The 23356-nt window shown below is 41.9% G+C and overlaps 1 protein-coding gene across 1 annotated transcript in view; it reads left to right on the forward strand.

Moving 5' to 3' along the window:
* Nucleotides 1-23356, forward strand: part of ADAM12 (ADAM metallopeptidase domain 12) — a 353284-nt gene that overhangs the window by 27004 nt on the left and 302924 nt on the right. The window contains exon 3 of the mRNA XM_073354062.1: nucleotides 19372-19505. Within this exon, the coding sequence (XP_073210163.1) occupies nucleotides 19372-19505 (134 nt within the window). The remainder of the gene's footprint in view (nucleotides 1-19371; nucleotides 19506-23356) is intronic.

Consider the following 23356-nt stretch of genomic DNA (forward strand, 5'->3'; position numbering starts at 1 on the left):
GCTACATCCGATGAAGTGAGCTGTAGCTCATGAAAGCTTATGCTCAAATAAATTTGTTAGTCTCTAAGGTGCCACAAGTACTCCTTTTCTTTTTGAAAAGATACTTGGTATTTCTCTTCCCTGTAAGTGTTCCTCCTGTTGGATGCTATCAAACCCCCTTTGAGATCAATGAGCTGCTTTCCATTGATTTGATTGTGAGATGGATGGAGCCTGCAATCGGAAGGAAGGCTTGGATTTTCTTACGGAGAGGGAGCATTTGAAGTAGAAGAAACAGATGTGCCCGAATAGGGTATGGGTGGGGGTAAGTGAGGTGGGATTGTTCTCCACCCTCAGAGTTCAGGGGGAAAAGACAACACAGTCTTAGGCAGTAGTATCTTTCAGTGGCTTCCCATAACCGTGAGGGTTGGAATCATGTTGCCAGGGAGTGAGGCTGCTGGAGACCCAGTGCTGGTGTAGGGACACAGCACCCCCTACACTTGGCCTTGGCCTCCTACGGGCCTGGTTTAGGTGGCAATCCCATGGCCGGTTTCATGAGAGTGGGCTAACTCTTCACTTCCTCCATCCAGCAAAGCAGTTGGGGAAGAGGGCAGTATCGTTCACGGAAAATCTCACTGAGATTTCCTCCCCTTTAGCTTTTTCCTGCTAGTTTTTTCATTGGCTGGGACATCTGGGAACGTTATTATTGTAGTCCACGTTGTGTGTGTGTGAAGCACTCCTGCCCCTATGTCAAATCCTGTCTTCAACTCACTTTTTTTCTAAAGCCTTGTCTACACTACAAAATTAGGTCGAATTTATAGAAGTTTGTTTTGTAGAAAGTGTTTTTATACAGTCAATTGTGTGTGTCCCCACAAAAATGCTCTAAATGCATGTAGTCTGCGGAGTGCGTCCACAGGACTGAGGAGAGCGTCGACTTCTGGAGCGTTGCACTGTGGGTAGCTATCCCACAGTTCCAGCAGTCTCCGCCGCCCATTTGAATTCTGGGTAGAAATCCCAGTGCCTGATGGAGCTAAAACATTGTCACGGGTGGTTCTGGGTACATATTGTCAGGCCTCTCTTCCCTCCCTCCCTCCCTCCCTCTGTGAAAGCAAGGGCAGACAATTGTTTTGTGCCTTTTTTCTTCAGTTACCTGTGCAGATGCCATACCACAGCAAGCATGGAGCCCGCTCAGCTAACTGTCACCGTATGTCTCCGGGGTGCTGGCAGATGCTGTACTGCATTGCTACACAGCAGCAGTTTATTGCCTTTTGGCAGCAGACAGTGCAGTATGACTGGCAGCCGTCGTCGACATAGTCCAGGATGCTCTTTTAACCGATCCCGATGAGGTCAGGGGCGCCTGGGCAAACATGGGAGTGACTCAGCCAGGTCATTTCGCTTTTAAGTTTCGTCTCATGGCGATTCAGTCCTACCGGCAGTGCACAATGGAGCACTGTGGGATAGTCTTTTAATCTGCAGCCAGCAGAAGATGATGGCCAGCAGTCATGCTGCACCATCTTCTGCCGAACACCCAAAAGATGACGATGGCTAGCGGTCGTACTGCACAGTCTGCTGCCAGTAAGATGTATAAAGATAGATGAAGTGGATCAAAACAAGAAATAGACCATATTTGTTTTGTATTCATTTTCTCCTCCCTCCCTCCGTGAAATCAACAGCCTGCTCAACCCAGTTTTGAGTTCTATCCTTGAGGTTTTGAGTTCTATCATTGAGGGGGCCATTCTGTTTCTCGCAAAGCCACCCCCTTTGTTGATTTTAATTCCCTGTAAGTCAACTCTGTAAGCCATGTTGTCAGTCGCCCCTCCCTCTGCCAGAGCAATGGCAAACAATCGTTTTGCGCCCTTTTCCCTGGATTGCCCAAGCAGGAGCAGACGCCATAGTACAGCAAGCATGGAGACTGTTCAGCTCACCGCAGCAGTTATGACCATTGTAAACACCTCGCACATTATCGTGCAGTGTATGCAGAAGCAGCACCCAAAAAACCAGGCAAGGAGGCGACAGCAGCCCAGTGATGAGGGCATGAACACACTTTTCTCTAAAACCACGTTCCCCCGCAATTTGGAGATCATGGTGTTAATGGAGCAGGCTCATGCCGTGGACCACTGATTCTGGGCCCGGGAAACAAGCACAGCGTGGTGGGACCGCATTGTGTTGCAGGTCTGGGATGATTCCCAGTGGCTGTGAAACTTTTGCATGCATAAGGGCACTTTCATGGAACTTTTGTGACATGCTTTCCCCTGCCCTGAAGCGCAAGAATACCAAGATGAGAGCAATTTGGAGTGGGCAAATCTACCGTGGGGGTTGCTGTAATGCAAGTAGCCAATGCAGTCATTGAGCTGCTGCTATCAAAGCTAGTGACTCTGGGAAATGTGCAGGTCATACTAGATGGCTTTGCTGCAATGGGATTCCCTAACTGTGATGGGGCTATAGACAGAACGCATATCCCTATCTTGAGACCGGACCACCAGGGCAGCCAGTACATAAACCGCAAGGGGTACTTTTCAATGGTGCTGCAAGCAGAGGTGGATCACAAGGAACGTTTCACCGACATCAATGTGGGATGGCCGGGAAAGGTTCATGACGCTCCCGTCTTCAGGAACTCTGGTCTGTTTAAACAGCTGCAGGAAGGGATTTACTTAATATCCCCAACAGTTATTTTCTGGTCTGGGGTAATGCCTATAGTTATTCTTGGGGACCCAGCCTACCCCCTAATGCCCTGGCTCATGAAACCGTACACAGGCAACCTGGACAGTAGTAAGGAGCTGTTCAACTATAGGACAGAGCAAGTGCAGAATGGTGGTAGAGTGTGCATTTGGACGTTTAAAGGGTCGCTGGCGCAGTTTACTGATTCGCTCAGACCTCAGCAAAACCAATATTCCCGTTGTTATTGCTGCTCACTGTGTGCTCCACAATCTCTGTGAGAGTAAGGGGGAGACGTTTATGGCGGGGTGGGAGGTTGATGCAAATCGCCTGGCCGCTGAATATGTGCAGCCTGACACCAGGGCAGTTAGAAGAGCACAGCAGGAAGCAGTGCGCATCAGAGAAGCTTTGAAAACCAGTTTCATGACTGGCCAGGGTACTATGTGACACTTCTGTTTGTTTCTCCTTGATGAAAACCCAGCCTCTTGGTTGACTCTAATTCTCTGTAAGCCACCTGCCCTCCTGCCTTCGATCACAGCTTGCTTGCAAAGGAAATAAAGTCACTATCATTTAAAAAAATGTATTCTTTATTAATTGATTATAAAAATAGGGAGATAACTCACAAGGTAGCCCGGGTGGGGTGTGGGAGGAGGGTAGGAGGGAAGGAAAAGGCTACTTTAAAACTTGTTGAATTTCAGCCTTCTGTCGCTTGGGCTGTCCACTGGAGTGGAGTGGCTGGGTGCCCGGAGCCTACCCCCCCACCCCCCGCACCCCGCGTTCTTGGGCGTCTGGGTGAGGAGGCTATGGAACTTGGGGAGGACGGAGGGTAGTTAAGCAGAGGCTGCAGTGGCAGTTTGTGATCCTGCTGCCGTTCATGAACCTCCACCAGACGCCGGAGCATGTCCATTTTATCCCGCAGTAGCCCCAGCGTTTCCTCATGCCTCCTCTGATCTTCCTGCTGCCACCTCTCCTCATGTTCATCGGCCACCATCCTGTACTCTGATATTGTGTCCCTCCACACAGCTCTGTCAGTGCCGGACGACTGCATGAGCTCAGAGAACGTTTTATCACGCATGTGTTTTTTTCGTGCCTTATCTGAGATAGCCTTTGGGACGGAGGAGGGAGGCTTGAAACATTTGTAGCCTCTGGAGGAAAAAAAGGGAGTGAAGTATTTAAAAAGATATATTTTACAGAACAATGGCTATACTCTTTCACAGTGAACAACGCTATTCACATTACATAGCACATGTGATTTTGGTACAAGGTCGCATTTTGCATCTAATATTGAGTGCTTGCGGCTTTGGTGTTAGAGATCATACAAGCAGGGCCAGACAACAAAATTTGGCTTGCAGGCGGCCATGGTAAGTCGTAGTCTTTCAGCTTCTGCAACCTTCATAACAGCAGCCCCCTCCTTTCCAATACCAAGCAAAGCCTGTTGAGTTGGCCATTTAGTGCTGCAGTTTTCCTGTTGACGTGCAACAGCAGAAACCAAACTAACCTCCTCCCTTCATCCAATTTTCTGGGATGACCACTTTTCCCCTCACCCCACTGCCTGGCTGGTATCAGGGAAGATCCCTGCTAGCCAAACGCAAACAGCTCAGCGCCAATAGCCCCCCCACCCCACCGCGTGGCTAACTGCAGGGAGGATTTCTTTTCAGCCACAGGCAAACAGCCCAGTAGGAACGGGCACCTCTGAATGTCCCCTTAATCAAATTCCCCTATTTCAACCAGGTTACCATGAACGATATCACTCTCCTGAAGATAACGGAGAGAGATAAAAAACGGATGTTGTTTGAATGCCAGCAAACACCGGGACCATACGCTGCCAGGTTTTGTCATGTAATGTACCAGATTACTTGCTACTAGCATGGCATGGTAAAGTGTCCTACCATGCAGGACGGAATAAGGCTGCTCTCCCCAGAAACCTTCTGCAAAGGCTTTTAGAGTACCTCCAGGAGAGCTTCATGGAGATGCCCCTGGAGGATTTCTGCTCCATCCCCAGACACGTTAACAGACTTCTCCAGTAGCAGTACTGGCCACGAATGCATCCCAAGTCCTCAGGGCTACTTTATCATTAAAAAATGCTTGCTTTTATAACAACATGTATTATATTTTAAAAGGTACACTCACCAGAGGTCCCTTCTCTGGCTTTGTTGGGTTGGGAGGGTATTTCAGTCAAGGTGATAAAAAGATCCTGGCTGTCGGGGAGAATGGTGTGCTGTGTGCTCTCTCCAAGCTCCTCCTCATCTTCCCCATCTGCAAAATTCTCAGCCATGGCAGAGAGTACCCCATCATCAGAGACCACGGACAGGGGTGGGGTAGTGGTGGTGGCCCCCCCTAGAATTGCATGCAGCTCAGCGTAGAAGCAGCATGTCTGGCGCTCTGTCCCGGAGCATCCGTTTGATTCTTTGGTTTTCTAGTACGCTTGTCTGAGCTCCTTAAGTTTCACCCGGCACTGTGTTGCATCCCTGATGTAGCCTCAGTCCCTCATGGCGTCTGAGATTTTTTGAAATGTTTTGGCATTTCGTCTTTTGGAATGTAGTTCTGATAGCATGGATTCCTCTCCCCATACAGCAATCAGATCCAGTACCTCCCGTTTGGTCCATGCTGGGGCTCTTTTTTGATTCTGGGACTGCATGGTCACCTGTGCTGATGAGCTCGCCTGGTGAAACAGGAAATGAGATTCAAAAGCTCCCGGGGCTTTTCCTGTACACTTGGCTAGTGCATCCGAGTTCAGAGTGCTGTCCAGAGCGGCCACAATGGTGCACTGTGGGACAGCTCCCAGAGGCCAATACCTTCGAATTGCGTCCACACTACCTCAAATTCGACCTGGCGATGTCAACTTCAGTGCTAATCCCCTCACTGGGGAGGAGTACAGAAATCAGTTTTAAGAGCCCTTTATATCGAAAAAATGGCTTTGTTGTGTGGACGGGTGCAGGGTTAATTCAGATTTAAGGCTGCTAAATCCGACATAAACTCTTAGTGTAGACCAGGCCTAAGATGCCATATGCTGCTTTCTTTGCAAGCCTTCTTGGTTTTGAATCTTGTACTTCAAATTCATCTGAGACAGACTGAACTCCAGGAGGCTGGGCTCTTAACTTTTTCCATGTCATGGGAAGCACTGTGCACATGTGGAACACTTAACAAACAATATAGCTTGGTTTACTGAAAAGTATTCAATTTCAAATTTTTTATAGTCTTTCCCTCTCGCTGAATTCTGAAATGCTCAATCCAAAAAGAACCAGAATTCTGTTCTTTCACTGACCCTGATTCAGAATTCCTTTGTCAATCACAAACAAACTGCAAACAGGAATGGGCAACACTTTCCTCATCAGAATATATTTATATTGTATGGAATACACATATTTTATTTATTTAAAAATATAGAAATAAAATGTGTGTATTCCATACAAGGAAACTAAGCATAGATCCTACTTGTTAAAATGCACTATAACACTTCTGACCCCAAAAAAATCAATGGCAAAATTTTATTTTCAAAACTCCACTTGTCACAGTTCATTGTGGTGAACAGGCAGGATATTGAAATATACAAGACTCCTGTCTGAGTGCATTAGAGTAGGATTCTTGTGCATTTCAGTATCCATTCTGCATACAAATCACGCTCACATTACTTTTGTTTTAATCACCCCAAACACTCATGTTTGCCTTATTTAATCATACTGAAGTCTGTGGGACTAATTGTATAAGGCGAGGAGGGTTTGGTCTGAGAACAAGGCAGAGAGTCAGTGCCATGAGCATGTATAAAACTGAAACTTGAGAGTTAAGAATTGTCCTGGTTTTAGTATAGAGCCATCTAGCAGAGAACCAAAATTTGAATATTAGCCATGTTACAGCACTGTGATTTGAGGAACAAATAGACTTTCCAGAATCGGGACAGTAGGGTGAACAAAAGTTGTTATTAAAGTTGTTAAAAAAGTAATTAATTGGAAGGTTAAAAAAATGTATCTGCTGATTAATCATGCTATTAAACAATAATAGAATACCATTTATTTAAATATTTTGGATGTTTTCTATATTTTCAAATATATTGATTTCAATTACAACACAGAATACAAAGTGTACAGTGCTCACTTTATATTTATTTGTGATTACAAATATTTGCACTCTAAAAAAACAAAAAAAGTATTTTTCAATTCACTTCATAAAAGTACTGTAGTGCAATCTTTTTCATGAAAGCGCAATTTACAAATTGAAGTTTTTTTTTGTTCCATAACTGCACTCAAAAACAAAACAATGTAAAACTTTAGAACCTACAAGTCCACTCAGTCCTACTTCTTGTTCAGCCAATCACTAAGACAAACAAGTTTGTTTACATATATGGGAAATAATGCTGCCCACTTCTTGTTTACAAGGTCACCTGAAAGTGAAAACAGACATTCTCATGGCACTGTTGTAGCTGGAGTCGCAAGATATTTACGTGCCAGATGCAGTAAAGATTTGAATGTCCCTTCGTGCTTCAACCACCATTCCAAAGGACAGGCGTCCATGCTGATGCTCTATAACGATTCAAAGTAGTGTAGACGGATGCATGTTCATTTTCATCATCATGAATCAGATGCTACCAGCAGAAGTTTGATTTTCCTTTTTGGTGGTTTGAGTTCTATAGTTTCCTCATTGGAGTGTTGCTCTTTTAAGACTTCTGAAAGCATGCACCATGCCTCATCCCTCTCAGATTTTGGAAAGCACTTCAGATTCTTAAACCTTGGGTTGAGTGCTGCAGCTATCTTTAGAAATTTCACATCGGTACCTTCTTTGTGTTTTGTCAAATTTGCAGTGAAAGTGTTCTTAAAATGAACAACATGCTGGCTCATCATCCAAGACTGCTATAACATGAAATACATTGCAGAATGCAGGTATAAAACAGAGCAGGAGACATACAGTTTCTCCCCCCAGAAGTTCAGTCACAAATTTAATTAAAACATTATTTTTTTTAACGAGCGTCACCAGCATGGAAACATGTCCTCTGGAGTGGTGGCCGAAGCATAAAGGGATTGTACTGTAGTACTTGTATGAGGTGAATTGAAATATACAATTTCTTTTATCATTTTTACAGTACAAATATTTGTAATAAAAATAATATAAAGTGAACACGGTACACTGTGTTGTAATTGAAATCAATATGTTTGAAAATGTAGAAAAACATCCAAAATATTTAAGATCAATTGGTATTCTACTGTTTAACAGTGCGATTAAAACTGCAATTATTTCTTTTGAGTTAATTGCGTGAATTAACTGCGATTAATCGACAGCTCTAATTTTTTGGCATGTGTTAACTTCGAAAAAGTTTCATGCAATCTCGTGCAAGAGAGATCATTTTGTAATTTAATGACATGATACGAGAACTGAAAAGTTATATAGCTATTACACCAATATATAAACCATATGTGTTAGAAAGACAAGTTCAGTTTTGAAATATTTGACTTAACTATGCTTTTCACTTTCAGTCTGTGCCAAACATGTGCTTGAATGACTGATGGAGTCATATGGTTCCCTGAATAAAGCACTTTATTGTGCACAGTCTTGGAGCCTTCCAACTGTTGTATTACAGAAGCTGGGAGATTAAGATGATCCAATGTCTTAGGGGGCATGTTCCACAATGAACATTTTATTTTTGTGTAAGGATATTTTCCCCCCCCCTCTTTTAAACTGTCACTGGTTTGTTCAGCTGGCTTGTCAGTGACACTGACCACAGTGACCTTCAGCTTAGAAGAGTAGCATACTTTAAAGCTTTCATTCCCATGTTCATGTTAATTTTTTTAACATATATTTTCCACAAAATTTATGGGACTGTTTTGGAGGCTGTTCTCTTTTGCAGACTATTTCATTAACAAAAGTTAAATTTAGGAAGAGCAAGTGGTGACATGAAATAGTTCTTAGAATTAGAAAACTGAAATATTGAAGGGTACGTTTTTAATGCTGCTTATTTAAAGGGATCAGTAAGACTTAAACTCCTATTTCTCATCTGAGCAGTCAAATCTCATGAAACTGAGCAGTGTGAAAGATCAAGTGGACATGCTACAAAACCATACGCAGCTTAGTTCAAAGTTGGCAGACCTGTCAACTTAGAGAGAGGATCTTTTTTGATTAGAAGCAGAAGGAACAGAAAATTAAATTCAGAAGTGCATGGAGTCCATCTCTCTACTGCTTGTCCTCAGGCTCATCAAAGGCGTTTGACTTTTTTCCCCCTCTTCTTCAAAATTTTATACAAAAGTAGTTATTTTGCAGGGGGAAGGAAAGAGTTGTTTGTTTGCAATGCTTAAATGCCTTGGGGAATGGGTGAGAGAATTTTACAAGTTAATACAATTCTGTGTGTAGTAGATGGGATTATTTTTAATGTGTCTGAGTACTGTTAGTAGGGTAATGGGAAGTACCTCAGCAGACTGGTAGGTCTCTATTGTTTGAGCCAGGAAAACAGTGTGTGTTTGGGCTGGTGGTTAGAACAAAATACTAGATGAGTTGTAATCCAAGCCAAACTACCAATCATTTGACTCTTACTTGTGCCTCTGAAACCGGCCAAGACAAATATGTGCAAGAATTCTTACAATACAGTACAACAAAATAGTGTCCAGTGGATCCTCTCTCTCAGAGCCTTTGAAGCTGATCTATAAAATACTCTTCATATCTGTCATGGTGACCTTTTGGTTCTTATTTCAAGACACAGTGAAATTTTTATGTATATACACTTAATGCACTCTACGACTTAGGGATATTTTACAAATGGCACAACATTTTACTAAGCATAGTGCTAATAGTAACGTTGTGATCACAAATCCTGGTGCCGAGTCCTTTCTTATGTACCATGGACTGTGTTCTACCTTAATATCAGAAAGCATAAAATCTACACAGCGAATATGAAAAGGCTGAGTCATCTTCTCAAGCACAAAAACCATAAGGACCTTATTCTGATCTCACCAGAATAAACTGTGCAATTCCATTGAAGTCAGTGAAGTTATAAGCAGTGCAAGTGAGATCAGAATCAGGCTCTTAATTATCAAAGGGTGTCATAAATATAAAGGGAAGGGTAAACCCCTTTGAAATCCCTCCTGGCCAGGGGAAAGCTCCTCTCACCTGTAAAGGGTTAAGAAGCTAAAGGTAACCTCGCTGGCACCTGACCAAAATGACCAATGAGGAGACAAGATACTTTCAGAAGCTGGGAGGAGGGAGAGAAACAAAGGGTCTGTGTGTCTGTCTATATTCTGTCTTTGCCGGGGATAGACCAGGAATGGAGTCTTAGAACTTTTAGTAAGTAATCTAGCTAGGTACGTGTTAGATTATGATTTCTTTAAATGGCTGAGAAAAGAACTGTGCTGAATAGAATAACTATTTCTGTCTGTGTATCTTTTTTGTAACTTAAGGTTTTGGGGGTTCTCTATGTTTTGAATCTAATTACCCTGTAAGGTATCTACCATCCTGATTTTACAGGGGGGTTTCTTTATTTCTATTTACTTCTATTTCTATTAAAAGTCTTCTTGTAAGAAAACTGAATGTTTTTTCATTGTTCTCAGATCCAAGGGTTTGGGTCTGTGGTCACCTATGCAAATTGGTGAGGCTTTTTATCCAACATTTCCCAGGAAAGGGGGGGTGCCAGTGTTGGGAGGATTGTTCGTTGTTCTTAAGATCCAAAGGTCTGGGTCTGTAGTCACCTAGGCAAATTGGTGAGGCTTTTTACCAAACCTTGTCCAGGAAGTGGGGTGCAAGGTTTTGGGAAGTATTTTGGGGGGAAAGGTGTGTCCAAACAGCTCTTTCCCAGTAACCAGTATTAGTTTGGTGGTGGTAGCGGCCAATCCAAGGACAAAGGGTGGAATATTTTTGTACCTTGGGGAAGTTTTGACCTAAGCTGGTAAAGATAAGCTTAGGAGGTTTTTCATGCAGGTCCCCACATCTGTACCCTAGAGTTCAGAGTGGGGGAGGAAGCTTGACATGGTGGCATAGTGGTGGGATTAACCTGAAATCATTTTGAGATCAATTTGAGATTTTTTGAACTAGAAATACAGATTTTAAATACAGATTTTTTTTTCCCTTTGGAGCTGCTAGAAAAGCAGCTTGTTTTCTCTCTGCTTTGGAGCCAGAGCTGAGACAAAAGGGGATTATCTTTGTGAATTGCAGGTTTTCTTTGTCTGGAGGCAGGGTACTTAACTCCTGCAGGGAAATTCACAGTCTTCCAACCCAGACTTTTTTTTTTTCCCCTAAAAGTGAATAGGGAGGGGGGTGTTCTACCCATTTGCCTGGAGACAAAAGTGGCAAGGTTTTTTTTTTTTTTAGGATTTTGATTTTTTTGTTTTACAAGGAGCACAGGTTTGAAAAGGAAATTTTTTTTTTCCTTTGGGCTGCTGGTAAGCAGGTTTCCAAGTAGTTGGAGGTTTTTTGCTTTGATTTGGGCCCAGAGCAGAGACAAGGGAATTGTCTTTTTCTGTAGGCTGACAATCACTATCAGAGAATAGGTATTCTATTCCAGCACAGCAAAATTTTACAGCCAAGTTTTGTTTATTTCTAAACCTTGGGTGTAAGGTTAGTTAAAACAGAGAGGTTAGAATGACAAAATCCACGGCTCGACACAAGCTGGAATTAGCCAGATTTCAGGCTGCGGAAAGACAAAGGGAACATGAAAGACAGATAGAACTCATGCGGCTGAAGAAGGAGGAGAAGGAACAAGAAAGGGAGGCAGCGAGAGAGGCAGAACAACACCAAGCGGCTGCTCACAGGAGAGCTATGGAAGCAAGGGACAAAGAACTGGAGGAGAAGGAAAAAGAGAGGAAGTATGTGGCGGAGATGGAGAAGATAAAGGCTCAGCAGAATATCCCAACAAACCCTAGTAATCCTTCTCCAAGTACCACTTCCCATCCCAGAAAGTTCCCCACCTACAAGGCAGGCAATGATACTGAGGCCTTCCTAGAAAACTTCGAAAGGGCCTGCCTTGGGTACAACATCTCTACTGACCAATACATGGTAGAGCTGAGGCCGCAGCTCAGTGGACCCTTAGCTGAGGTGGCAGCTGAAATGCCTAAAGAACACATGAACAAGTATGAACTGTTTAAATCCAAGGCGAGAGTCAGAATGGGGATAACACCCGAGCAGTCTCGTCGGAGGTTCAGAGCCCTAAGGTGGAAACCAGACGTGTCATTTACCCGACATGCCTACCACATTGTGAAACATTGGGATGCCTGGATATCAGGAGCAAGTGTTGAATCTCCAGTAAATTTGCCCTTCCTAATGCAAATGGAACAATTCTTAGAGGGGGTTCCTGAGGAAATAGAAAGATACATCCTAGATGGGAAGCCCAAAACTGTAATCGAGGCAGGAGAGATTGGAGCCAGATGGGTGGAGGTGGCAGAGAAGAAGAAAACTGGTCGCAGTTGGAGTGGAGACCAGAAGGGACAACCCCAGACCACACCCTATTACCGGGGGCCGCCCAAAGCCCCACCTACCTCCCAAAGAACCCTCCAGACCCCTTATCGTCCCACCACCCCATTCTCCAGCAACCCACCTTGCCCCGGTGACCCGTCAGCTGGACGATGTTTTAAATGTAACGAGCTGGGGCATGTAAAGGCCAACTGCCCCAAGAACCCCAACAGATTACAGTTCATTGCACCAGAATCACACCAGAGGTCTGCAGGCCCAGATACCTCCCAGATACCCTGGGAGCGGAGGGAAACTGTGAGTGTGGGCGGGAAGAAGGTCACCGTGTGGAGGGACACCGGAGCACAAGTGTCAGCTATCCATGCTTCCTTAGTGGACCCCAATTTAATCAACCAAGAGATCCAAGTGACGATTCAACCCTTCAAGTCCAACTCTTTCGATTTGCCTACAGCCAAGTTGCCTGTCCAGTACAAGGGCTGGTCAGGAACGTGGACTTTTGCAGTCTATGATGATTATCCCACCGCTAACACCATGTCAAGGTTCCTCCCCCACTCTGAACTCTGGGGTACAGATGTGGGGACCTGCATGAAAGACCTCCTAAGCTTATCTTTACCAGCTTAGGTCAAAACTTCCCCAAGGTACAAAATATTCCACCCTTTGTCCTTGGATTGGCCGCTACCACCACCAAAGTAATACTGGTTACTGGGAAAGAGCTGTTTGGATGCGTCTTTCCCCCCAAAATACTTCCCAGAACTTTGCACCCCACTTCATGGACAAGGTTTGGTAAAAAGCCTCACCAATTTGCCTAGGTGACTACAGACCCAGACCCTTGGATCTTAAGAACAGTGAACAATCCTCCCAACACTGGCACCCCCCCTTTCCTGGGAAATGTTAGATAAAAAACCTCACCAATTTGCATAGGTGACCACAGACCCAAACCCTTGGATCTGAGAACAATGAAAAAACATTCAGTTTTCTTACAAGAAGACTTTTAATAGAAATAGAAGTAAATAGAAATAAAGAAATCCCCCTGTAAAATCAGGATGGTAGATACCTTACAGGGTAATTAGATTCAAAACATAGAGAACCCCTCTAGGCAAAACCTTAAGTTACAAAAAAGATACACAGACAGAAATAGTTATTCTATTCAGCACAGTTCTTTTCTCAGCCATTTAAAGAAATCATAATCTAACACATACCTAGCTAGATTACTTCCTAAAAGTTCTAAGACTCCATTCCTGGTCTATCCCCGGCAAAGACAGAATATAGACAGACACACAGACCCTTTGTTTCTCTCCCTCCTCCCAGCTTTTGAAAGTATCTTGTCTCCTCATTGGTCATTTTGGTCAGGTGCCAGCGAGGTTACCTTTAGCTTCTTAACCCTTTACAGATGAGAGGAGCTTTCCCCTGGCCAGGAGGGATTTCAAAGGGGTTTACCCTTCCCTTTATATTTATGACAAAGGGTGACTCTATTCTGAAAGGTGACTGTATAAAAATGGCTCCTCTTTACTAATCAGAACTTTTTCCCTTGTGTATTCAGGATCATATCTGCTCACTTCTGTGATTAAAATAACATTTTACTAGTTTCTTCACTTGTCAGCCCTGGAGAGCCAATAGGATAGGGATAACTGGAGACCAAGCCAGACATGTAGAGCAGGCTGGGCTGAGTTGTGAAGGACCATGAAGGTGAGGGCAAGAAATTTCAAATTTCTTCTCATGGTCAAGGGGAATCCAGTGAAGCAATTTAAACTGTGGGAGGAGTGACAAGGTGTAACTGATAGACAAGGACATGGTTTTGTTTGTAACATTTTGAAGTATTGGAGGAGAGTGAACTTGGTATCTGGGAGGCAAGAGAGAGAGAGGTTGCAGTAGTCAAGTGGGAGATGACATGGAGGGTGGACCAGTGTTTTACCTTTGAGTGTGGAAAGGAATATTGTGGAAAAAGTAGCAACAATATTCATGCATGTGTGAGACGAGGGAGAGGTCAAAGATGACGCTGTGTTTGTGAGCCTAAGAGACAAGGAGGATGGTGGTGACAGGGATTGGGAATAAAAGTAAGTTGCATTTTGGTCATATTGCGCATGCGCTGACAGTGGCTGTCTAAGGTAATACCTGTTAGAGAGGTGTGGCTCTGAGTGCAGAAGAACAGGACAGGCTCAGAGAGGTAGACTTTTATCTCTATGTTGACAGCTCACTGTAGTAGAAACCATGGGAGCAGGTGAAGTCTCCAAGGAGTAAGATGTAGAGTGGGGAAAAGGAAGAAGCAGGGAGAGAACCCTGTATTACTTTTATGGAGAAAGGAGAGGGAAGATGAGGAAAAGTTAGCAAAGGAAGCAGTAAAAGAGGTAAGAGAAGTAGAGAGAGAGAGAGAGAGAAAACAGTGAGGGGACTGGATTACAGAAGCAAAAGGAAAACAAGGTGTTCTAAAAGCATATGTGATCAACAGCACTTCAGTAGAATGTGAAAGAAGTAGAGGACTTGAGACTTAGCCCTGGTCCGCACTCCATAGTTAGGTGAACATAAGGCAGCTTATGTCGACCTAACTGTTTCGGTGTACACACCACAGCCTTGCTCCCGCCAGCGTAAGTGCCCTACTACACTGTTATAATAACTCTGCCTCCACAAGAGGCATAGGGCTTATGTTGGTATAGTTAGGGTGACGCAGTGTCCATGTAGACACTGTGTTACTTACATGGGTTGTTGGCTGTCATTCATATCAATTTCATGGCTCCCTGCTGGAGTCCTTACCAGGGCTCTATTACATCAATGCATACTACATTTGTGAATTTTTTCCACATTCTAATCACCTTGCTCAGATCTGTATGCGAAGGCTGGATTTGGCTGTGAAATGTTCTGGGATAACTTTATATGAATGATTCTATATAAAAATAACCTGTGTTGGAGTCTATAAAATACTATAGGCCTGATCTTCATGACCCATCCACCAGTTTAACTCCACTGATGTTGGGAGAGAAGAATACAGTCCTTTGTCTAGAACTGTTACAGGTTCTGGTTTTGTGTTGGCTGGATTAAGATCCGGAGTGTATTGTTTTCTACCTTTAGTGGAAATACCTTGCCTGATGCATCCTAGTACTTAGGCAACTTAGTCTTTTTCACAGCTGCCTCACATTGGTGGCTCATAAGCATCCTGTGATCAACCCATATACCCAAGTCTTTCTCCTCCTCTGTCACATAAATCCCCAGCTTACACCAAAAATTCTTGTTAGTCCCTAAGTGCATGACTTTGCAGTTCTAAATTTCATCCTGTTTCTATTACTCCAGTTTTCAAGGTCCTCCAGATCTTCTTGTATTTATTGCGGTCCTCCTCTGTATTGGCTATATATCCCAATTTTGTGTCATTCTCAAATTTTATTAGCAGAGTCTCACTTTTTATGCCAAGGTCACTAATGAAAATGTTAAATGAGACTGTTCCCAAGAAAGATCCCTTAGGAATTCCACTAGTAATCTCTCTCCAGCCGAACAGTTCACCTTTCAGTATGACCAGTTGTAGTCTCCCCTTTAACCAGTTCCTTATCCACCTTTCAGTTCTCCTATTAATCCCCATCTTCTCCAATTTAGCTAATAATTTCCCATGTGAAACTATATGAAATGACTCACTGAAATCCAGATAGATTAGATCTACTGCATTTCCTTTGTCTAAAAAAATCAGGTATCTTCTCAAAGAAGGAGAGATTAGGTCTGGTACAATCTACCTTTTATAAAACCATGTTGTTTTTTACCCATAATTACTGTTTACCTCTATGTCCTTAACTACTTTCCCTTTCAAAATTTGTTTCAAGACCTTGCATACAATTGAAGTCAAACTAACAAGCCTGTAGTTTTGTGGATCACCCTTTTTCCCTTTCTTAAAAATAGCAACCGTATTGGCAATTCTCCAGTCATAGGGTATAGTAATAAAAACCACAAGTTTATAGATTTATTAAAGATTCACCCTATTAAGCTTGCAATTTAATGTGCCAGTTCCTTTAATATTCTTGGCTGGAGATGATCTGGGCCCCCCGTTTTAGTCCCATTAAGCTGTTTGAGTTTCCACCTCTGATGTGGTAATTTCTACTTCCATATCCTCCTCGTTCCACTTAGCAACCCTGGTATCATCCCATGTTGAGCCATGCCTAGATTCTCTTTAATCTTCACCCCATCCTCTGTGTTTAGCAGTCTCCTGAGTCTCATTCCAGTACCTTAATCATAAAATCATTTTCCCGCACTTGAGTTAACTTCTGTTTTAACCTGACAACATGGCAGTAAAACCAGGCTCAATATGTGTGGGTTGAGAAGGCAATTAATAGATTAAGGAGAAAAGCAGGTAAATCCATAAAAACCAGACACGTCTCATGAAATTTTTTTTCTATTCAAGCTGGCTAATGACTTTTGTTACTCTTATACACAGATTCTCTAATTAGTCCACTCATGGTGAAATCAGCACCAAATGTTAATTGAGCTCAAATTGATTTAGTTGGTGGTGTTCCCGCTTTGAGCAGCGGATTGGACTAGATGACCTCCTGACGTCTCTTCCAGCCCTAATATTCTATGATTCTGTGATTCAAATACACATTGGGCCGCCTTTTCCCTTTAGGAGGAAAATCATGGCTCATTGCCTTTATTTCAGATACCCTGGAGGGAGCCCTCGCAGTGGAATCAGGGGGGTTCTACTGTGGAAGAATGTAGGCAGGATTCTGGGGTCCCATACTGGTGGGCCTCATTCTATGTGGTGAGGATTCCCTGGTGTTCATTACTATGGTGGAGGCTGAGGGAGGAGAACTGCTTCAGCCATCTAATGCTTCCTCCAATTAGCTCTGCTTCACCACCAGCATATCTGTCCAGTGTCCAGCTCAGCGACTCAGGCTGGACACTGATATGGGATTGCATGGCTGTGTCTGAGGGCGAAATAGGGTCCACCGTTCGAAGCTGTATTTCTGTGTTCCTTTTCCTTCTGTTCATTGACTCTAGACACCCTTTCTTTCAGGCTTCTTTTGACTGCTTGACTTCTGTTTGCATTCCCCCTTTTTAATTGGATTGTTATGGACTCTATTTTAATTTCTTTACTTATCTCTCCACCAGACACCCTACCATATATCTGTATCCCTTTATTCAGAATAGGCACCATAGCTCCTTTTCATATCCACACCTTTTCTCATCATATTAATACCTCCTCTCTCTCTATTTTCTTCATTATCCTTTTTTTGTCTCTCCAGGTCATACTTTAAAGCATTGCAGTCAAAGTCTCATTTTAACTCTTTCTCTTTTTAGCCTGCAGCCTACTTAACTTTTATTTCCTGGAGTGTTTACATTTTTTGTCAGTTATACACTGCTGTACCACTGAGCAATGAGTGGGTATGTAGATTTGTAGTGAAAGCATTGCATTGACAGGTGTACTCTGTTTTGTACAATATTTCAAGAATAGGAACTACTTGTGAGGGACAAAGGTAGCTGTTTCTCTTCCTTCACCTGTATGCAGCTGTGTAAAGGATAGACCAAATTTTAGAGACTTTGCAAAGTACAGAGAAATGATACTGCAGCTAGAGGTGCTCCATATCCTAAAGAGGGGGCATGGCTGGATGGTGTGAGGCAGGAGTGTAATAAGAACCTTGACTTTCTTCCCTCCCCCCCACCCATGCCACTTGGGAACCATCCCATCCTATATAAATTAAGATTTATTTTTAACACCAATCCAGAGCCTGTGACAGGGATTTTTAGAGCTGTTCTCTTTGACAAGCATAATACCATTAGTATTTTTGGATAGAAAAATGCCCAGTAAATTATGTTACATGCAGATGGCTTTTTTTATTTTTTGACACTGTAATATGAACCTAAGTAATCTGACTGTGTAGGTAGAGCATTAACTCAGTTAGGGCTTATGTTCTCTCTCTCTGATATTTTCTTCACTGATGTGCATCCTGGACATGTAGGGATTCTAAATACTTTGTAACTTGCTTGCGTGTCTAGATAGAGGAGTTTGAGACCGCTAAGATAAGTGAGTATTAAGGCTTTTGGTGAACAAATTTCATATTAACTTGTTAAGTGGAGCACAACTGCAGATTTCCACATGGAGAAGGATAACATGGGGTAGATTAAAAGGTATTTGGGGAATAATAAAAAGTCTAGGATTAAAATTGCTAAACCCTTTATGCACAATAAACTTGGAGGCTTCAGTAACGTAAAACTGTATCATTATGTCTGTGCAATGACTCAAATGCTCAAACTATGAGGACCAACTGACTCAGCCAAAGAAATGGAAAGAACATAAGAGGAAATCTGTGATCATCATCTATCTTTTAGGAACTAATACTATGTAACAAGCATAGTAGGAAGCTTAAATTACCCAAGAGAAATCGGGGATCTGGTTACACAGAAGAGAAACCCTATCTACATTTTTATGTACACGGTAGGTCTGATCATGCGAACATGCAGCTGAAGGGCAATGATCCATCTCCCTGTTAACTTCTTACCTTGAATATGGAATAATAATCCTGATAAAATCTGAGCTATACTAGCTCATCCTCTTTCACGTCCCTCTTTAAGGCTCCCCTTAGCCATGAGGTCTGCAGAACCCAATTTGTTGATTGTGGCTAGACAGACCAGCTATTTCACTTGCCCTTCTTTCCTTCTCCTACCCCAAATTTAAAGACACAAAAAATAAGTACAATATAAGTAACTAACAAAACAGGGTCAATTCTTTACCAGGTTCATTGCTCCTCATGTTGTATCTCCATGTCCTGCCCTTTGTCTGTGTCTTTAGACTGTAAGCCTTTTAGGGAAGGGATTGTCTCTTTTCTGTGTTTGTACGACATCCAGCACAACAGGGCCTCAAAACTGATCAGGAGCTTTGAACGCTACCGTAATACAAATATTTACTATACTACCTCTGTGTCATATTAAATAGAGGCTACTGTTATTAATTAATACTCTACTTTGCAGTATGGAGTAGGGGTGCAAATATTATGGTATGGCACCAGGGCTACACATCTCGTTTTAAGATTGGGGGGGTATTCAACTGCTCACAAGCTACTGTTGCTCTTGTTCTGCTACCTCGAGCCACTGAGTCCTCCTTTTCACTCTCCCATCCAGCCTCTATTTTCATTGCATTTTTTACAGAAGTGCAAAGTTTGCTGAAAAGTAGAAATAGCCTTAACAGCCAGAGGGTTCTGTCTCCTGTTCTCTTAGAATTCTATGAGGATTTTGCCATTGATTTCAATGGAAGGAAGCATCTGCCTGTTATGTTTTCATATTTCATTCTTCCTTGAACTTACTGTGTTTTGAAATATTCTGCCAAGTCACCTTAATAAGGATTATGTTGTCAGATCCTATTTCCTACTAACACAAAACTTTTTTTTCCTATCCCAGGAGAGAATGTGGCCAGTAAATTGGAATCCTCCAGGCAACAGATGTCAAAGACCCAGTCAGAACATTATGAGATAATAATTCCCTACACTTTGAATGGAGAACAATGGAAACCAATAAATGGCACTGATTCAAAGGTTAGTTTTCATTTTTCTAACTATTATAGGACAACATTGTGCAATGACTGAAAGACTTTACATGAAATCAAATGACTATATACGTCACCAATAAAATGTCTGCCAGCTAGACATGATTATTTGCCTGATTTGAATGAAATCTTTAAAAAAAAAAAAAAAAAGTGAGATCTTTGAGTGGTTAAAATGAACATTTGCCTCAATTCAAAGTGACATTTTATTTTTGATAGAAAAAAGTTAAATTTCAAGAAACCTCTCTCAGAATACTGTGGCTAACATTAATTGCTTGAAATCTATTGACAAGTTTTGACAAACATTTGTGGGTTTTTTGTTCTTCAGATAGGAATCTGGGAAAGAAAGCACAGGGATAACTTTGGAAGGGAAGGAGTTTGAAAGGTCGCTTAGGGAAATGGAAGATTTTAGGAAGGTTAGGGAAGATTTTTTTGTAAAAGGCAAGACTGGGCTTAGTAAAAAGTCAGTGTATGCAACTGACTATATGCTACTTTTACGCACCCGCTCCCTTACAAATCCTGAGACCATTTACCCCTGGAGTAACTTAGAACATATATGTAGCTACTCTGTGACAAGGACTGCTCCCTGTTGCTTACCGTAATGTTGCTTGTTAGAGCTAGCTCAAGACATTGCGTATCGCCCATAGAGAAATTTCCACCTAGTCATGCTGCTCAAGGAGCAGCTAAGGGAAGGAATTCTGACCTGAGTCACAGTTGCTCCCTGCTTTCCTGCCTTGCTTCAGGGGGGAAATCTGCAACTGGCTATAACCAGTTAGAGTGCTTCCCCCTTAGTGGTGGCTTAGATCTGGTGGTCAGCACTGTAGAGGAAGGTGGAGCCAAGCAACTACCCATTCCCAGCCCCACCCAATTTCACTCCCCTACATGGTGGAGGAGGACCAGCCCCACTGAGCTTTCTCTCCCCTCTCATGCACATATTGGTGATGTTGGACTACACAAAGGAGTAAGAGGACATTTTTATGCTCCCTTAGTCTTCTGCATGAGCATATAGATCAAGTGCCCAGCTTGCTCCCTAACTTTTATATGCAAATTTTTGTTTTGTTCCAGTTCACTTTTTGAATTATTCCAAAAGTCATGTATGAAAAAAATGTGTAAAATTAAACAGAAGCTTAGCACACAAAAAAAGCAGAGTTGTCTTGTAATTTAAAAACCTTTTACAGCGAAATGGTATTAAATTACCTTAAGAGTTCTCCTTTTGAGGGATACTGCTTTTGAGTTGTGCTAACTAGCAATTGACAGAAGTGGCTGTGAAGAGATTTTAAAGCAATGGACTAGACTTCTTTTAAAAAAAATTCATATTTAAATTTTGCTTCCTTTTTTTTACCCCCTAAATTGGAAAGAAAGAATAGTCGTATCGTTTTTGAATTTGAATGTCTGTTCTGACAAGACTGATGATGTTGTGAATCTATAAAAACATGTGAAATATTATGAGAGAGAACTGGGATGGCTTTGTCCTAAATGTATGTGCAAGTCTATTTTTAGAACATTTAATTGGAAGCAGATGTTCTCCTTGTAGAATACTTTAGGCTGCTGTAGTTTTCTGAAAGGGTTACAATTGAGTACCTTTTATGTAAGTAATGATAATGATTTATATCATTAATTTGTTTCCCAGATTTGCTTGCAGTTTAAGATGAACATTAGAAAAGATTTGTGGTTTGGTAGACAGATCCATTTGCTGTGTCAGCACTTCTTAAAAATATTTCTCTTCCATGGAAACTGTTATAAATTAAATACATAAGTGCAGATCAAGCTGTGGGAAGAACAACAATGTTATGCTGGTTGAGGGAGAAAAATTATGAAGAGCTTTTCATGTTATTGATCAAAAGCAGGAAAGTTAAACAATGTGTTGGAAGTTAAATAAGATCCTTTGTTCTTTACTTCTTTTGAAAGTGTGCCACCATTTTTGTTTTGTTTTACTGTATATGCTAAGTGAGAGGTAACCAGGGGAGTTACACTGTTGTAGAAAATATAGAAAGGTAAACAATTCAGTCATTGCGTGTGTGTAATGCTGATGTATTAGTTACTTGGGTACGTACTTCAAAATAGATAATTACACTCCACTCTATTCACCCAGGCAGTAATCTACTTTGATCTCAAAAACTTTAAGGTAGGTTGATCCTGCTTATCACTTGTATGGGAGACCATTGAATTAAACACACAGAATTGTGTTGGTCATTCAGTAGATCACAGTAGCTCTGCCCTCTCAAGGAAGATTCTCTTCTCAATTATTCCAGTGCTTGGTGGAGCTACGCCTGATTTACATTGGAGTATCTGAGATCAGAATCTGGTCCTGAATTAATACTGAAGCAGTGTCTCATGCAAGGGTCCACCCATGCAGAATAACCAGCAGAAGTGGGGCAATAGTGCCCAGTCTTGCTTAACTGAAATCAGTTACTCTGTCATTGACGGTAGTAGGATTGGGACTCAAACTCTCAGCAACCAAAATTGTTAACTTTCTTAATTGCAGCCTATTTTTTATAAACATAACTGACGCATGAACTTTCAAGGATACTTAACAATATGGGAAGTTCAGGGAGAAATTACCAGCCATTTTCAAGCAAGAGGGGATTAAAATAAGTGGTAGGGGAAAAAACAAAAATTTCAAATCAGGATAATTTGAAATGACCTATAATTCAGAATTAGTCCAGTGATTTTTTTTTTCAAACTGTGCAGAAACAAAGAAGAATCTTTATAGTGGAAGTTGGAACATTACTATGGAAACGGTACTGCTTCTCTGTAAAATATGTGTGTATGTATATATATTAAACATACATATCCACACCCACAAGCTAACTTATCACTTTATATTTAAAAAAATAACCTAGGCATCTTTAACATAAGTTATAGAGAGACGTATATCTGTGATTGTGAATATACAACTCTATATTTGTGATTGTTAGAGAGCCCCAATGTTGTTTGCAGTATTGTTGTAGCTGTGTTGATCCCAAGATATTAGAGAGACAAGGTGGGTGAGGTAATATCTTTTATTGGACCAACTTCTGAAGTTAGTCCAATAAAAGATATTACCTCACCCACTTTGTGTCTCTAAAGATTCACAAGGCATTTTTGGTAAGAGTAGAGTTGTCAGCCCCAGTGTTCTGACTAACCTCCAGTTTGGGTGTTTAATTATGCCCAACTAAATTCCTTTCTTAGTTTTAAGTAGATATAGTATTTAATTTCTTGTGCTGCCCTAGGACCCAGTCCTGCAAACACTTTACTCCCAGGAGTAGTGTCTACTATTGTGAGTAATCCAGTTGTCTTCAGTGGAACTACTTATGAGTAAGGTTATTCATGTGTGTGCTTGCAGAATCAGGCTCCTAAACAGTTGTGTGGCATTGCTGTGTGCTTTTAAGCAGCTGCCACATTACACTGAGATATGGCTGCTTTTTAGTGTTTAGTGAAATTATTCCTAAATATGTGTGTATTAAAGAAGGTGCTGATAGTGGTATTATATTGTAAGGCTGAATTCCAGCTTCCGTTCGAACTCCCCGTTTTTACTTGTTCATAACTTTCCCTAACAAATCCATTTTAGTGCTGACATTTTCCATGCTTGGTCTCAACCCAAGGTGTTAGCAAAATCATTTCAGGCGCTTTTGTTATTCAAGTGAAGAAAAAAATACTCTTTCCCCAGTTGCTCCAGGCTGAATTTTTTCTTCAAATCCGTTTTGAGACTTAAAAATCAAGCCAATTTTGATGAAAGTTGGGCCAATAACTTTATAGTGCACAGTAGGACTTTTAAAATAAGAATGTTAAGGGACCATCTGCTTGGCCTCAACCTTCAGTCCTATACCTGGGGTAATAACACTCTACCGGTTAAGTATGTAG

The sequence above is a fragment of the Lepidochelys kempii genome, chromosome 7, assembly GCF_965140285.1.
Source record: "Lepidochelys kempii isolate rLepKem1 chromosome 7, rLepKem1.hap1, whole genome shotgun sequence".
NCBI classification, from domain to species: Eukaryota; Metazoa; Chordata; order Testudines; family Cheloniidae; genus Lepidochelys; species Lepidochelys kempii.